This window comes from Zeus faber (genome assembly GCF_960531495.2).
Source record: "Zeus faber genome assembly, chromosome: 6".
Classification (NCBI taxonomy): domain Eukaryota; kingdom Metazoa; phylum Chordata; class Actinopteri; order Zeiformes; family Zeidae; genus Zeus; species Zeus faber.
Window position 1 is genome coordinate 10,854,267 of NC_137201.1, and position 16,203 is coordinate 10,870,469.

At 42.9% G+C, this 16,203-nt stretch overlaps 1 protein-coding gene across 1 annotated transcript; it reads right to left on the reverse strand.

Annotated features, from left to right (window-relative positions):
* Positions 1 to 1,341: 1,341 nt before the first annotated feature.
* On the reverse strand, positions 1,342 to 9,138 carry klhdc4 (kelch domain containing 4). Its single transcript, XM_080002009.1, has 13 exons — positions 8,938 to 9,138; positions 8,224 to 8,315; positions 8,010 to 8,088; positions 7,443 to 7,541; positions 6,998 to 7,134; positions 6,562 to 6,654; positions 6,151 to 6,313; positions 5,608 to 5,686; positions 3,287 to 3,495; positions 2,589 to 2,829; positions 2,313 to 2,495; positions 1,814 to 1,966; positions 1,342 to 1,584 (listed from the first exon to the last, which is right to left on the reverse strand). Exons 1-13 carry the CDS (start codon positions 9,034 to 9,036, stop codon positions 1,412 to 1,414), a joined length of 1,800 nt encoding a protein of 599 aa, XP_079858135.1. The 5' UTR covers positions 9,037 to 9,138; the 3' UTR covers positions 1,342 to 1,411.
* Between the last annotated feature and the right edge of the window lie 7,065 nt (positions 9,139 to 16,203).

The following is a 16,203-nucleotide window of genomic DNA, read 5'->3' on the forward strand; positions in this document are numbered from 1 at the left end:
CATATCCCTCCCTCTGCTTTCCTCTTCGTCCTCCGTCGCTGCTGCGCTCCCCGTTCCTCCCGCGTGCTCTGGACCCCCTTGTCCTCCCGGTCTCGTGACCTGGACGTGGAGACTCGGGACTAAAGAGAAGGTTCCTGGCACCTGTAGAGGGCGCCGCCCAAACTCAGATGTTACCTATGCTCACAGTTAACCCTCCGGGCACCAGGTAAACAAAAACTTCTGGGGTGTGTGTGTATGTGTGTGTTACACAAAGACATCGGGGGGGGGGGGGTTTGACTAATTTAACTGCAGCACACTGTCCCGATAGGAAATGAGTGCATGACATGCACTAGTGAAAGAGAGAGTGACAGACAGCGCGTTTCTTCAATTTCATCCTTGTCACTTTTCTTGGCAAAAAACAGCGAAGCAGGCTGTACTAAAACAATTGCAAGAAAGGTGATTTTCTGAGAGCAGGCGCCCCCCATGATTTGAAAAGCTTGTGGGGTGACAAAGGTGATTTTGTGGCTGTACTCAAAATACAGGTGCGCCCTTTTTTTAATTTTGGACCGGGCCCCCACACAACTGGCATGTAGGACCAATCCAGCTGAGCAGAACGAGGCCATTAAGCCCTTTGCACACTTACGCTACAACAAAATGTAAAAATTAAAATCATTAAACCCCTATAAAGGTGCAGCTTCGACATATCAGTTCGCACGGTGGCACAACCAATTCAATTCCAGCGTTTGGCCAGTTACGTGAAAGATGCTTTGTGTCTGCGTTTCTAGAAATACTTAAACGTCATTTAAAAGTTCAATTGTGAATGAACAGCTGGGAATAACTTCATTAAACATGGCATACAAAAGGTGGCATGTGAAATCACAAAGCGCTCCACTTAACCTGCACTAATTTGAGCACATCAGAAATAACGATTTCAATAGCCCATAATCAACCCGTAGATGGTGCTGTCTTGCAATTTGCTTTTAGGGTTAGGTTACATTTAGATATTTATAATATACATTTTTTTGCTCACATGGTTGAAAAATGTATTTCTGAATTAGTACTTAATTTCTGAAGTACCACATTCATATCACATTCAACATAAATTCAACAACCTTACTCTGGTAGATATAAAAACTCTTCCAAGCGCTAACATCAAAACCACACCGTGGTAACTCAACTGTTTCATCATATTATTCACCTCGTGCCTTGTCGCAGGTTTCTGTGGGTAGCACTATTGAGCACTGTGTTTTAGTTTAATGACAGTTAAAATACATCGTTGTTCTATACAAACAATTCTCTCTCTCACACACACACACACACACACACACACACACACACACACACACACACACACACACACACACACACACACACACACACACACACACACACACACACACACACACACACACACACTTCTCTCTGTAGCCGGCTACTGGTCTTCATAGAAGACTTTAGCCATGGCGAGGCCCACTTTGGCCACCTTCTTGTCCTTGGCATCGGGGCCCATATTGGTGCGGGCCAGACCAACCCAGTACTTTTCTGTCCGGGCCTGGTAGTCTGCCACCATCTCCCCCTCCTGCACCGGGGGGTGCTCCGCCTCATCTGGAAGAAACAGAGTGGGGTAAATGGACGCACAGGCGGAGAGGTATTAATACGACCAGGGGAGGGGCAAAAACACAGGGGCACTAAACTTCACATGTAGTGGTCGAATGTTACCGTGACAACCGCTGGCTGCAACCGAAACGTCAACCTCCCTGAGAGGAGTCCAATGGAAATGCTGTGTGTTATTATTTTCTAAATCAGTGGGAGGACCGCTCTTCACCCGGCTCACCTTCCCCATCTCCCTCGCTCTCCTCTTCAGATGCTTCCACAGCACTATCTTCCTTCACCTGGCCTCCTTTAGCGCCGCCCTCCCCCTCCTCCTCCTCCTCCTCCTCCTCTTCGTCGCCCTCTGACTCAGACTCTTCTAGCCACTCTTGCGTCTCTGCAGGGACAGAACGAAGGCAGGGAGGAAAAAGTTGACGCAGCACTTCTCCCATCGCAATATTAAACTTGCTGTTCAAAAAGTGCATGCAAGTGAAGATCGTTCCGCATTTGCAAAGCAATTTCACACCGGCTACCGTCAATGAGTCATCCGGGTGCCCTTCGCCATGATTTGTTTAAAATAATCACTGCACAGGATTTACACCACACGTGGAAATTCAGTGCTGATATGATCAAATGGTGATTCATTGGAGTAGGACGGAGCGGTTCTGCATCGCTGTATGAGACCGTGCTCGTCCCTACTCGTGCGCCGTGGGGCTGGTGCCACTTTGTGTGCGTGAACTCACTGGGGTCCATCTCCACCAGCACGTCCCACCGGTCCATCTTGTGGAGGTCGAGGCAGTAGAAGTCGCTGAGCGTGAATTGGCGGTCCCCGACTTCAAACATTCCGCCGTACAGGTATAGCTTCCCCTGGCGCACTGTGGCCATGGCGCTAGAACGCGGGCAGGGCTCCACCTGGGGGGTTTGGGCTGGACCAGAGATGGCGGGTTAATCACACTTATCTAGAAGTTTGAAAAAGATAAACAAAATAAATAAAATGGAGAAGGGTCAGTGGCTCTCACCTTTGCCCTCCTCCTCTTCATCATCATCTTCATCATCCTCCTCCTCCTCCTCCTCCTCCTCCCCCCTCGCTGCAGGGATCACCTCCTTGATGGTCATCACCGTGCCGTCCTCCGTCACGATCTCCTTGACGACCTCGACGGGCCCTTGGGGGGCGTTGGCCATGCCTTCCTCCCCTCCCCCCTCTCCTTCTGCTCCCTCCCTCTTCTCTCTTCGACGGCGCTTCCTCTCTGTCTTGGTCCCCTGGACACACAACGCAAAAAGAAAACCATCAGGCAGGCTTTTCTTTTATGACTTCATCTTACCACCAAAATACAGAATCTGATTCCTTGTATGAGTGAATGGGGAAATCAACATTTTCTTTACAGGGAATAGGCAGAGGGAGGCGGCTATGTTCCCATGGGACCTCTACGTAACTATACTGTATATATACACTATACTAAACTCCCAAGTAGAGTCCTTTAGTTGTTTTATATTCCACTTTATTTTAAATAACTATATTTTAACTTTGTATTTTTGGCAATTTATACACACACACACACACACACACACACACACACACACACACACACACACACACACACACACACACACACACACACACACACACACACACACACACACACACGGCAGATGTAATGTACCTGGCAGAATAAACTGTCTCTGTTAGAAATAACTGCAGGAGGTTTGGGCTTTTTACCCTGAGCTGGGCCGGGAACCAGCGGCTCTTGGTGATGTCGTACAGGTACAGGTCGTTGTAGAAGTCGCCCTCCAGTGTCTCCTCCTCTTCCTCGTCACACACCCCGCCAAACAGGACAGCCCGCCCCCCCGGACCCACCGCCAACGAGAAGCCCGAGCGCGACGGGGGCTTGTTCCCAGCGGGGCTCACTCTGGACCAGGACCACTTCTCTGGAAGATGAAGGGGAGGAGAGAGGAGAAGGCAGCAGAGGGTTTAACAGAAGCCTTCATAAACTCAGACAGAAAAGTGTGTGGAGAGCCCAGACACAACAGTGTGGCTTCCCAAGTCCACCAGAGGATGTCTGGCTTTAAAATTTTTATAGAATGTTTGTTGCAAGTTTCAGCCGTCTGCAATTGTCATTTTGGACCATTTTTGGGGCACTTCACACAAGGAAATTGATTTAAAATTTGTGATATGAAAGATAATTTAATATCATGTCATGATTGGTCAGTCATTTGAATGGTGATTTAGACCAAGGCTCCAGATGCAGATTAAACAGTTTGTTCACACTGGGATGTCAAACAGCGCCATCTGTAGTCCAAATGAATGTACTATCAGCGTAGCCAGTGCAGGAACCTTTTCTTTAGTTTTTTTGTCCTTTCATTGCATTTCAAATTATGTTACTTATTGGGGTTTTTTTTATATTTGCATTGATGATGATAATGAGATAAATTCCGCAGTGACATCGCGTCACTACCGTATCGCAGTTATGTGGTAATTGTCACAGCTGTACCTCTATACGATTCCAAAACGGGCTGTTTTTTGTGGCAGGACCCACCCTCCCGAGGCCCTGAGTTCTGTGAGCCAATGGGGTTTGAGCACAAGTTCCAGGTTTTGGCAGCCAATGGTGTTTGAGCATGGCTTCCAGGTTTTGTTGTATTTACTCCGTAAGTTTTACCTAGTCAGTCCACCAACAAATTTCTGCATACATTTCAGGGGAGAAATAATCAACCCAGTTGCTGAATCTTTACTCATATTAGATCGTAAAGGCCTCCTGCAAAAGTTAGTTCTCACTTCGGTTGCCGTGTTTCAAGCTCGTGGGAGACATGGATATCGCACCGTGAGTCACTGGTACTCTCAGACGCAGGGTTTTGTCGGAAAATAAAATTAATTACTTAAATACATCTACAATAAAAAAAAATAAACACTATTTTTATTGGATTTGTTTGGAGAAACACAGCATATGTACCACATCCTTTTTTTTTTTTAAATAAACAGCAGAATTTTTTTTTCTTTTACTTACATTTCTATCATTTGCAGTTTCGTCACAGACAGTTGGTATTAGCTCCTTTTTTTTTTATATTTGTTTGTTGAGTTATTTAGATGGGGGTTGTTCAAATTGTACGGAAGCACAACTTGACGTAGGGTTTGGCTGCAAATGTGAATGGGTTGTTTCACCACATGTTTTCTGAAATGGAGAGCTCACAAAAAACTGAGTTGTTTTTTTTTCTCACAGTCTGTGTTAGAAGGCCCATCAGAGAGCAAAATGTATGTGCACAAGCGCTGAAAAAAAGAGTTTTGCATAAGAGGGTCCCCTTTAAAGGAATGCAGCTTAAAACTACAGAAGGTATCTAAGGCACTGTAGACATGGTTATAATTTTACTCTTTTTTTTTTTTTAACCATGAAGCGAAAATAATTTCACAAGATAACTTTGAAACATCTCTTCATTGCTATGACACTGAGGTGCGTTTGTCAAGTCGGACATTTTCCTGTGAATTTTTAGCGCAGCGATCAGGCACGGGAGTGGGCACATGTTTCCAGTTTATCAAGAGCCTCGCTACTGCGTCTGCTAAAAGTATAACTATTACTGTGTGACCACTGGAACGTTCCTCCTCCTTCAGGTATTTTTGCTGTTTTCTTAAAAACAGGAAATTGTCATTATCTGCCGAGTTGAATTCTCAGGGAGGCAGACCATTAAATTAGCAAAATGAAAGGACAAAATCTGCGCAAAAAAAACAAAAACAAATCATGAGCTTGTGCAAACAACTGAGAAAATTGGAAGCACCAGTGCTACCAGTGGAGAGGTTAGTCCGGAGCCCTGTCAGATGGGGGATGGTTCTAATTCTACTGAGTCTAAATGTGACGTATGACTGAGACGCAAATCAGAACAGATTGTTCAATCATGTTTTTGGAAATAGGGAGCCTTAAAAAAAACTGTCTGAGTTGCCTTATTTTACAGTTTGTAGGCCCATCAGGGACCCAAATGTGTGTGTACAAGCACTGAAAAAGTGTGTTTTTTATAATAGGTCCCCTTTCTGCACAAAGTCCAGTTCTTGGCTACCTTGATCATCCTTCCCTTCTCTCTTCAGGAGGAACATGTCAGCGTGGATGGTCCCCTTCTCCACATCCTTCTTAGCTTTCTGGAGACCCACCATGAACACACAGAGACACACACATGGAAATGATCACTGCGGCAGAGAAACACTTCCAGAACAACATGGTAGACAAAGTGAACAGGCAGTGTGTCAGTGCCATGACCCATTGGTGTGTCATACAGAAAGATAACACACACACACACACACACACACACACAGACACATAGTACAGGTTGACTCAAACTTTTCTTTTTTGATAGTGGGTTCGGCTGTCCAATTAGTGTTTGTTCTGTAACTCAGTTAATAAAAGCTGGAGGTTACCACTGGCCCCAGAGCTGACCCAGGCATCACAAGTGCGCTCACACACACACTCTCACACACACAGAGACACACTCTCTCTCACACACACACACACACACACACACACACACACACACACACACACACACACACACACACACACACACACACACACACACACACACACACACACACACACACACACACACCACTTTGGAGTATCCCCCATAGATGATGACCCCCATGGCATCGGGCGTGGAGGTCATCTGGCAGGCTGAGCGCGGTGAGGGGGCAGAGCCTGAGGGAGAGAGGCGGGACCAAGAGAAGGAGTCTAGAGAGAAAGCGTAGACGTCGTTGTAGTAGATAAAATCCCTGCACATGTGCAAATGAGAGAGGGCAGAGAAAGAGAGAGAGAAAGAGAGTGAGAGAGAGGGTGAAATGAGATTAAAAAGAGACTCATTATTGGTGTTTTTTTTTAACTGTTAAAAAAGTGTTTAAAGTCCCCATCAGTTCGCCAACCTCCATCCACTCAAGCACAATATAAGATGGGGTAGGACAGTAACCGCGCCACCCACTAACTTGTACATGGTTTAAACAGCTCCATTACATTCTCGTCCTACCTGGCGCTCTCGTGGAAACCTCCAAACACCAGCAGCTGCCTCTTGCTCAGAACCATCCGATGGCCGCTCCTGCCGGACGGAGCGCCAGGCGCCCTGGAAAACACACAACGCATTGATCCTCACGGCAAAGCATTTATAATGGTAGGGTATAGATTTTGTTATTTACCTAAATTGAACCAACAACCTATTAAGTTTGCTGTATTCATCTCACTTGGCAATATAGCAATAATAGCAAACTACTAGATAGTTACAATAACCTCAAAGATAAATTCCAAGCAATAAGTAGTTACTATCGCAAAGTCTCGTACTTGCTTTAAAGTATGTTCTGTTTAAATTATGAGAAAAGGTGATATGATATGCCCGTTTACTGTGCGAAATTCAAACCATACCCTCATGTAATTTGTGCAATAGGGCCCAGAGTTAATCTGCCACCTACTTAATGTTCTCCCATGTTTGCGTAGCCAGGTGCAGCACCCACAGGTCCTTGTAGTGGTAGAACTGTTCCCCGTCTGGGGAGGCAAACTCTCCACCAAACACCCACAGCTGGCCTCCGCCCTGAGGCACCACCACAGCCTGTGGGTGGGGGGGTTAGAAGGGGAGACAGGGGTCGAAAAATAAACCACCATAAATATGGAAAAGAGAAGTATCCCACAAAATAAAATCCAAATAGCTACTGCAATTCAAGTGGCATTGATAACTAATTACTATAAAGTACTAAGTAATACTAATACAATACAGTAACAGTAATAAGTGTTATGTTAATGTTAATAGGCTACAACAGGGACAACATGTAACATGTAACACACTAACCCTACATCTAACAAAAAAATGCAATATGATTAAACAGCACAGAATGAGGTTTTACAGTGGGGTATGTTAACCTGGTGAGCGCAGCGCGGTGGAGGCGGGTTCGGGATCTCTGACTTCACCCAGCTGTTCTTCTTGATGTTGTAGTAAAACAGATCATTGTACAGATAGGTCTGCAATGCAAGAGGGCGACAAGGCTTAATCACAGTCAGGAACTCACCAGGATGTTGAAATGTCCTGATGACTAAAAGCATTAAGTCAGTGTACCTACATGGTACGACCATGCAGATACTGTAGATCTTCTGCAGCGCAAAATCTACAATAATTACCCTGAAATATTTGAAATTGTTAAAAAAAATCCCCCAAAATACCAGACACAGCAACATCAGTAAACATCAAACATATCAAACATCGGTAATGAAACTGGTAATGTAACTACCAAAAAAGCTGAATATGGCATTCATAGTTATCAGAAATGATATTGTATGTACCTTTGGTTGGAAGAATAACAGTTTGTTTGGTCACTGTGATTAAATAATATTGCCAGGAAGTGTCTCTACAGAAAGGTTCTACAGACAAATTGTATACATTATCCTGTCTGGAGCGCTTGTACTGAATAATGTAAGGGAAGATGTTGCTACCTTCTTCCCGTTGAAGAATTCTCCACCAAATAGAATGAGTTCATCCTTCTCAGGGTGGGCAGAAAAAGAGGCATTCAATCTAGGAAGCACAAAGACACAGTTAAATTGGAATAAATTTACACATGAACCAATTAAAAATCCAAGTATCGACAGCATCATTCTCAGCAGCAGCAGCATCTAAAATAGTGGAGACGGATGCCACGTTAAAGCCGACCTGGGAGACGGAGGTGGACACGCTGTCTCCACCACCTGGGTCTTCTTAGCGTCCAGACTCTGGAACTCAGCGATCAGGGCTTCCAAATCTTCCTGGAGAAGCGGACGGAGGCAAGGGAAATGTGGAGGAAGGGCAGGATAGCACAAGCACAAAAGGATAAGGATGTAAAAATGAGTGACCCGTGAGAAACAACTCAGTACAGTATTATTCACAGGGTGTCTGCGGGTATCAGAGAGTTGAATTTTACACTTTTCAACAAAATGAAAGGCTGATTTTTGGACAAATCATCTCAAATTCAGCAGTACACAAGAGGGTATCATAACAACATAAATGATGACTCTGGTGCAGACTAACTTTGACAAAAGACAATATATGGCTAAATAAAATCATAACATGTTTAAGTTGGAATTAAAACGCAATACTCAGATTCAAGACTAATGACTTCTATGGCCTAATATTTGTAAAAGCTCTACTTAAATTTTTTTTACCTGATTCAGTAAGCTGCCATGTCAAAAGGTAATTGAAAGTTCCCAGCGTCAGCTTTAAAGCAAGGTGTGTACATATATACAGTATACATAGACACATACATTATATACACATATGTATACAAACACGCGTATAACTATATATCTCAATAAGGAAGACCTATCAACTTAAAGGAGAATACAAGTGTGAAAATTCAACAACGTGTAATGCCCTATAACGCCCCCTCACCTCTTCCCTCCTGGACCTCTTAGAAACCTTCTTCTCCATCTTGGCAGCTGTCTTCTCCGCACCTTTCACCTTCTTTTCTTTCTTTCCCTTTTTAACCATGGCTGCTGTCACGTTGAGCTGGACGGACTGGGCAAAACGGGGCAATTCAACAGATCCAAAGTGTGACTGAAGGAAAAGCTGGAGCACATGGGATACCACCAAACAAACTCGCGTGGTCCTTTCCCACTTCCCCGGCGCAATCACGGTTTACTTCCGGCAACAAACGTGACGCTGGCCGTAGCTGGGGAAAACCCGCAGCGCCCTCTAGTGAACCGGAAGAGAAAGGCAGTAAACCGTAACAAGGAAGCAATGGATTTTAAACGAATTTCGAAAAGGCCTTTAAAAATGATTGTCTTGATTTCAGATTTATTTGTCCATCTATGTATGCATTTGTGTATTTCTTTCCTTATTTTTATTTTGATTTATTTTATTATTTTTGATTCAATTATTATTGTAACGTGGGAACGATCCAAGTATGACGTCGTCCATGTGTGCGCAGGTCCTGTAATGGTCGGACAAATGTGTGCATTGTAAATCGCTTTGGACAAAAGCATCTGCCATGATGTAATGTAATATATTATTTTATATCTACCAGATCTCCTTTTAGTTGTATGCTCGTGCCTGCCCGATCTGCATTTACTTTACGTTCTTGCTTGTATAAATTGTTACTGTTTTAGATTTGATATGGTTTTACTTGATCGCACAGTGCTTGAGTTCTGATAAGAGCGCTTATTTAGTATTTTTACATTTCACTGCATATATGTATGACCGTGTGTATATGTATGTGACAAATAACCTCTTGAATCTTGAGTCTTGAATCTATTTAAATAACATGCATTATTATTATTATTATTATTATTATTATTTTATTATTATTATTATTATAATTGTGAGTTTCTGCTTCTTCTACCATCCTATGCCACAATGATGTGAAAATAACTTAATATTTAACTGAACAAAAGTTCATCATCAATTCTCTGCACCAATTTTGCGTTTGAAATCCATCCCTTTGGCCACAGGCACGGTGCATGTGTGCTTTCATCACTAGTTTGCAAGTTCGCAGAACTCTGCAATGTTGTTTCGACTCTCCCGTCGTTGTGTTTCTGCCATCCATCTACATTAGTCATTTAGACCACAAATTCCTGCGGTGTGTGTGAAATGTTGCAGGCACACATGTAAGGTAGGAATTATACACATTTTTAGTGACACTTTCTGAGCTGCCATACCGCTATGCAATCAGGCAGCTTACTACAGCAAAGGCCAGTGTGTGTGTGTGTGTGTGTGTGTGCATGTGTGTTTTCCTATACTTGTGAGGACCGGTCTCCGAATTTACAGTGTTTAGGTTTAGAAGTGCACGTGAAACATGGGTCCTCACTTACCAGGTGTATTTACTCGGATGTCACATTGATACCAGTACAAAAATGTGTGTGCGTGTGTGTGTGTGTGTGTGTGCGTGTTGTGCGTGTGTGTGTGTGTGTGTGGGCGTGTGTATTTTACGCTGTTGGTGATGAGCAGTACACAACAGAACCAGTGGAGGGAAGCTTTCAGAGTGTGTTTAATGAACCCGTTTGTGTCTGGAGTCACATTCACCATAGATCACCACACGCTATCAGACCTAGAAGACGGATCTACGTTGGGACATAAAAGGACTTGGCCCATTGCTTTTTCTTGAACAAAGAAAACCCCGAAAAACCCTGAACACCAAACATGAAAGGAAAATGGAGATGCCGTTGAACACACGTGAGGGTTATGAAGGTGAAACCAGATAAACAGAAACGACAAAGTGACATTCCAAGGATACTTTAGTGGCATGCATCTGAAACGCTGGGGCGTTTCAGATGCATGCAAATGGCTTTTGTCAGTGTTTTGGAGAATGGATGAATAGTGAGTTATGTGACCGAAAAGGTTTGTTTTTTACTCTCCGCTCACCCTGATGGAAACCAAGCTCTGTGTACCCTGTACCAGGCGATTTTGTTTCGGACCGTACCATTGGCTGACTATGTTGAGGCCAAATCACCTCCTTGTTTCTATACCTGTCCTTCAGCATGCTGTGATATTACTATTTCCCTTTTCCGGCACCTGCATGCGCACACTCACCAAGACCTATAGATGCAGGAGAACACAGGGATATGAGCACACACACACACACACACACACACTTACACACACACACACACACACACACACACACACACACACACACACACACACACACACCACATCACATGATGTTGAATTTCCGCCGACCTGCACACGTAACCATCGGCTGCCAACCCTCGCTTGTAACTGAGCCGCTTTGTGTGGCGCCTCGGGATTCATGCTCCCACTGTACAAGTCTCTTTGTGATATAGTGTATTTGTGTTTATGGAATCTGTGTGTGTGTGTGTGTGTGTGTGTGTGTGTGTGTGTGCGTGTATGTCCGTGCATGTGTGTGTGTGTGTGCATAGTATTGATGAGTGGGTGACTCTGGAAGTGAAAGAGAAGGATTGAATGTTTGGAGCGGTGCGCAAAGTTATCCGACATGATCATGGGGGGGAGGGCCACTGTGTGGGCACATGAGGCTTCTCTCACCCCGGGGGGCCTCGCAGGGCAGTCACACATTTTATCACATGTCCTCCACTTCTGCAGAGTCAAGCGGGACATTCACATGACAACAACGCCATGGCTCCTAGTCTTTTGTTTTCCGCTGCCTCCAACCATGGGTAGTTGTGGTGGTGGTGGTGGTGGTGGTGGTGGGGTTTAGGCCAGACTTACTGGGAGGCAGAAACAGAGGAGATGTCAGACATGCTGGCTACCAGTTTGAAAGCACCGTATACGGACAGGATTTTATCGACATCAGGACTAAACTAATCCTAAAATTAAGAATCCAGAATTTAAAAAATTCCTGTCTGAGACACTGCTTAATTTAATTTAATTAGTTGGAGACTAGCCTAAGGTAATGAAGGACTGGTCAGCTCCTTCTGTCTGGTCTTGGTGCTGGTCTTAGTCCAGATAATCCATTTTCTCTGTTGTCAAGGTTCGACCTGGACACCCACATCCATTTATCCACAGATAAACCTCTTAAGACTCTGGCCAGGTTTAATTTAAGACTTCACTTAGACCTAGATTAGCCCCAATCGTCCTTCTGGAAATAACGTGTTTTTAACCAAGACTGAGACTTGTTTTAAACATATTTGTGGAAGACATATTGTAAAACATGGCTGAGAAAGCCCATTTCAATGAGTCCAGATCAAAAGTGTGATTTAGTCTAAGATTAGACTTAATCTGTGTCCAAAAAATCCACCCCACTGTGAATTAATGAGGAATTATTCTTCAGTCCTCAAGAAAAGACGTGCAGATCATTGATGGACAATTGTTGGGTAAAGATGCAAAAACCACAACTGTTAGGATGTGAGTTGGTGGTTTGAAGAAGTGTGGACCAGCACCAGTCCAGAAACTGGGTCAGAGCTCTGTAACCATTTAAGGGAGCTTGAATTCAAATCAAACTCAAGCTCAGTATATACAGTAATTAGACAATGTGGTTTACCGGAAGTGTCTGATTCTTTCTCGTCTTTTTCGTAAAATTCAGAGTTGCTTACCTTTTATTGAGTTAATGACTGCCTATAGTGGATATCATTTGGAGTGGCTCGAGTAAACTTACCTTGATTTAAATCAGAATCCAAATCAGTTTATTCTCCAGATGGAAAAAATGAGAAGAAAAATTATAATCAAATACAATAGAATAAATAGTGAAGTAAAAACAAACAAAAAAAATTGTCAAATATATACAGTACAAATAGCCAAAGAAACTAAATACAAAACAGAAATACTCAGATATATCAAAAAATTTACAGAATATGCAAAATGTGATACTGAGCACATATTAGAAATATGGATTATTATGAATATCTTGAATTATAAGAGTGATACTATTATGTTATATTATGAATAACGATTATGAATAATATGAAGATATTATGATAAATGAATTGGACTTGACATGCATGGTGTGTATTGACTGGAATGAATGGAAGTGTTTGGACAGCACAGACTGATTGATCTCACGGAGCCAAAAGGCCAAACATGTTGACTCAAGAGGCTGAAAACAGATAACTGGAGTGCACCTGTGGTTTCGACCGTGTGCATAAACACACACACACATACACACACATACACACACACACACACACACACACACACACACACACACACACACACACACAGACACACAGTTTCCTCAATTTCTCAATCCCTGACTTCTCTTATTTCACTTTGTGGCAGTTCCGCCTGCTACACACCACCCAAGTGGTGTTTTCAGGGCCCTCTGACCCAGAGACACAGGCAGAGATGTTGCAAACACACTCGTTTATTGTAGAGAGTGGGCGAGATGTAACAAGCTGGTAGTAGGTGGACACATGTCATGACAGAGGCTCTCCCCGTGTGTGTGTGGGGATGGGTGATTTACCTGTTGCTGGTTGATTGCTCTGACAAGAGACAGGCGTACAGCCACCTCTGATCCCGGGCCAAATGACCTAGACCCAAGACAGGTGTGGCTGCTTAAACCCCACCACCCCCACACCGCACACTCATTTTCCAATTAAAGGCTGGAGAAGCTTTCTACTTTCCCTCTCTATCGTATCTGACTGGGCTTTTACGCACAGAGTAGTCCAGTTGGCGGCACGTCCGAGCGTTGACAGCGGCAACAACGTTCCCTTTGGATAGAATATTATTTATTTCAACATGTATGATGTCCACATACACACACACACACACACACGCACCTCGCATCCTTTGTGTCAGTACCGCCCTAACTTGGTGCTTTCTGCCCATTAGCCGGAATCGACCGATAGTGTCTGGCCGTGACCAAGGATGGTCGCGGGGTAAGTGATGGGATGTAAACACAGAGCAGGATGTGCCGTGTCATGCAACAATGACACAATGACAATTCTCTGTGACCAATCAGTAGCGTGCAGTGTTTTTGGTGTGGCCTTTTGATATCACCAACAGGGGTGAAAAAAACACCCGTTTTTTTACTGCTTCTACAAATACCAAAAGAAATACTTCTACAAATCCGATGTCAATTAAACTTCGACGACAGCATGTGTGGACTGCCCCAAATTCAACTGTCATTCATTCGTGTCCATGGGTTGGATAGTTTCTGAGCACCAGACACTTTGACATGTGATCATGGATCTGAACAAAAACAATAGGGTTCCTTCGGGCTGGAACCCTGAACGCTTTATTTGTCACCTTTCAGACAAGAAATGCAGCTGAAAGTGCTTTACAATAAAGAAATGACACGCACTGAGTGCTTCACCTTAAAAATAGACATAGAAGGAACATAACAACAGTGATAGAGTTCCATTGTTAATGTAAAATAAGATGGAAGATAAAAACCCACTTGATAATAATACAAATAAGATAAAAATGAAGATGAAGATGCATAATGGAAGACTGAAAATGAAACCCACGAATAATAACCCACAAATAATAATGAAATAAAATAAAATAAAAATAAAGCTAAAAACAAATACATAGAATGCATGAAATCAAGTAAAATACAACATTTTAAAAGAAGTACATAAGTGCAAAGTAAGTGCAAAAAATAGTTGCAGACCTATATCGGGAAAGCTGGTTGAAGGCGAAAGTGAAAAGATCCGTTTTTAGATTTCTTTTAAAATTATTTAGTGAGCTGGCTTCTGTGATATCTATAGTATAGGTATTGAGTTCTACAGCTCTGGGGCCTACTTGTGTCCCTGATTTTCTTTCGGCTGTTGCTGGGATCCTCCAATCCTCCAACCGGCAGCTGATGATCTCAGTGTTCTTGAAGGCAAACAGTTGACAAGGGAGTCAGCAATGTAGCTCGGTCCAAGCCCATTAAGGGCTTTGTATACAAGAAGGAGGACCTTAAAATCCATTGTCAATGTTACTGGAAGGCTGTGCAGAGCAGCTCAAACCGGATTAATGTGCTCTCTCTCCTCTTGGTTCTGGTTAATAGCCCTGCTGCAGAGTCTGGAATGAGCTGAAGTCTCTCAGTGTTTACTTTTTCTTTTTGGGAGGCCAGTAAAAAGTGCATAACGGTAATGGAAACGGGTTGAGATAAAGGCATAAATCAGCTTTTCAGCATCTTTTTGATTTCTAAATGGTCATACGTTAGCTACGTTCTTACGGTGGGAAAATAATGTCATCATCGCCTTATTAACGTGGGACTTGAAGCATAGATCTGAATCTAAGATAACACCAAGACTCGTATCCTCAGGTATCAGGGATCCAGGGAGGTAATTTCTGCAGGTTATCGAACAGAATTTGTTACGCTCACTGACGCAGAACGGATGTGAACCCGCATGCACCAGACACCAGAGCAATTAGGTAGGGAATCAAAGTCCACAAGGTTTATTCCAACAAACAGGCAGGGGCCTGTTCTGGGGTTATTCTCCTGCAGATGGTGCAGATGTGTCTCTCTTTTCATCAGCTGGGAGACACTCTCGCTCTGCCAGTTCTCCTTTCTTTTTTCTCGAGACGCTCTTTTTAGATCTATCTTTTTAGATCCGCTTCGTATCTGTCCGGGTCTTTTCTCATTTCCTCTCTGCATTTCCATGATCTTTTTGTAAATGAATTTTGTCTCATCGGAGGTGGCAAGAATGAAATGTTTTCTGTTTAATTTATAAGTTGATTTATTTGTCTTTGGCTTTGAAAAAAATAAAGTTGAATATGGCATTTGTTCCGTGTCGCGGTAAGGACTCATTTGCACTAAATACAAATGTGGGACATGTGCATTTAAATTTAAAAAATCATATACATGATCAGTAAACAAAAAAATAATTTTAATATGGTGTAAAGTAATATTTCTCTGAAAATTTTTAATTTGAAATAATGTCATATTGTAATTTACTTAGCTAATTTTATGTATCTCAACATCGAGACCTCAGTTGTGGGACATGAACAAAAGTGGTCTTTGCACCCATTTATATGTTTGATAAATGTTATTTATTTATTTTATTTTATTTATGTATTTATTTTTCTATTTTTGATAAATTTTATTAAATCACATTATTGAGTAATTTCTTTTTATGTCAAGATGTGTAATAACACTGTGCATATATTTATCAGGCATCATATGACAAATTTTAACATAAATCCACAATTTCACTGCTAGGACTGAAAAATGCCCGTAGTAGCAGAAACTCCCACATTCCTGTTTGGGTGTGGCATTTCAAGAGCATGACGTAGGTTGGCGCCTCGTAGTCT

What these genes read in the sequence shown, in the direction of transcription:
- klhdc4 (XM_080002009.1), bottom strand. Translation starts at nt 9,036, where the DNA reads ATGGTTAAAAAGGGAAAGAAAGAAAAGAAGGTGAAAGGTGCGGAGAAG. An exon ending in GGTTCCCGGCCCAGCTCAGG is followed by an intron (nt 2,830 to 3,286) that starts GTAAAAAGCCCA and finishes TTGTGTGTCCAG; the next exon opens with GGGACCAAGACAGAGAGGAA. An exon ending in GAGCGAGGGAGATGGGGAAG is followed by an intron (nt 1,585 to 1,813) that starts GTGAGCCGGGTG and finishes TGTTTCTTCCAG; the next exon opens with ATGAGGCGGAGCACCCCCCG.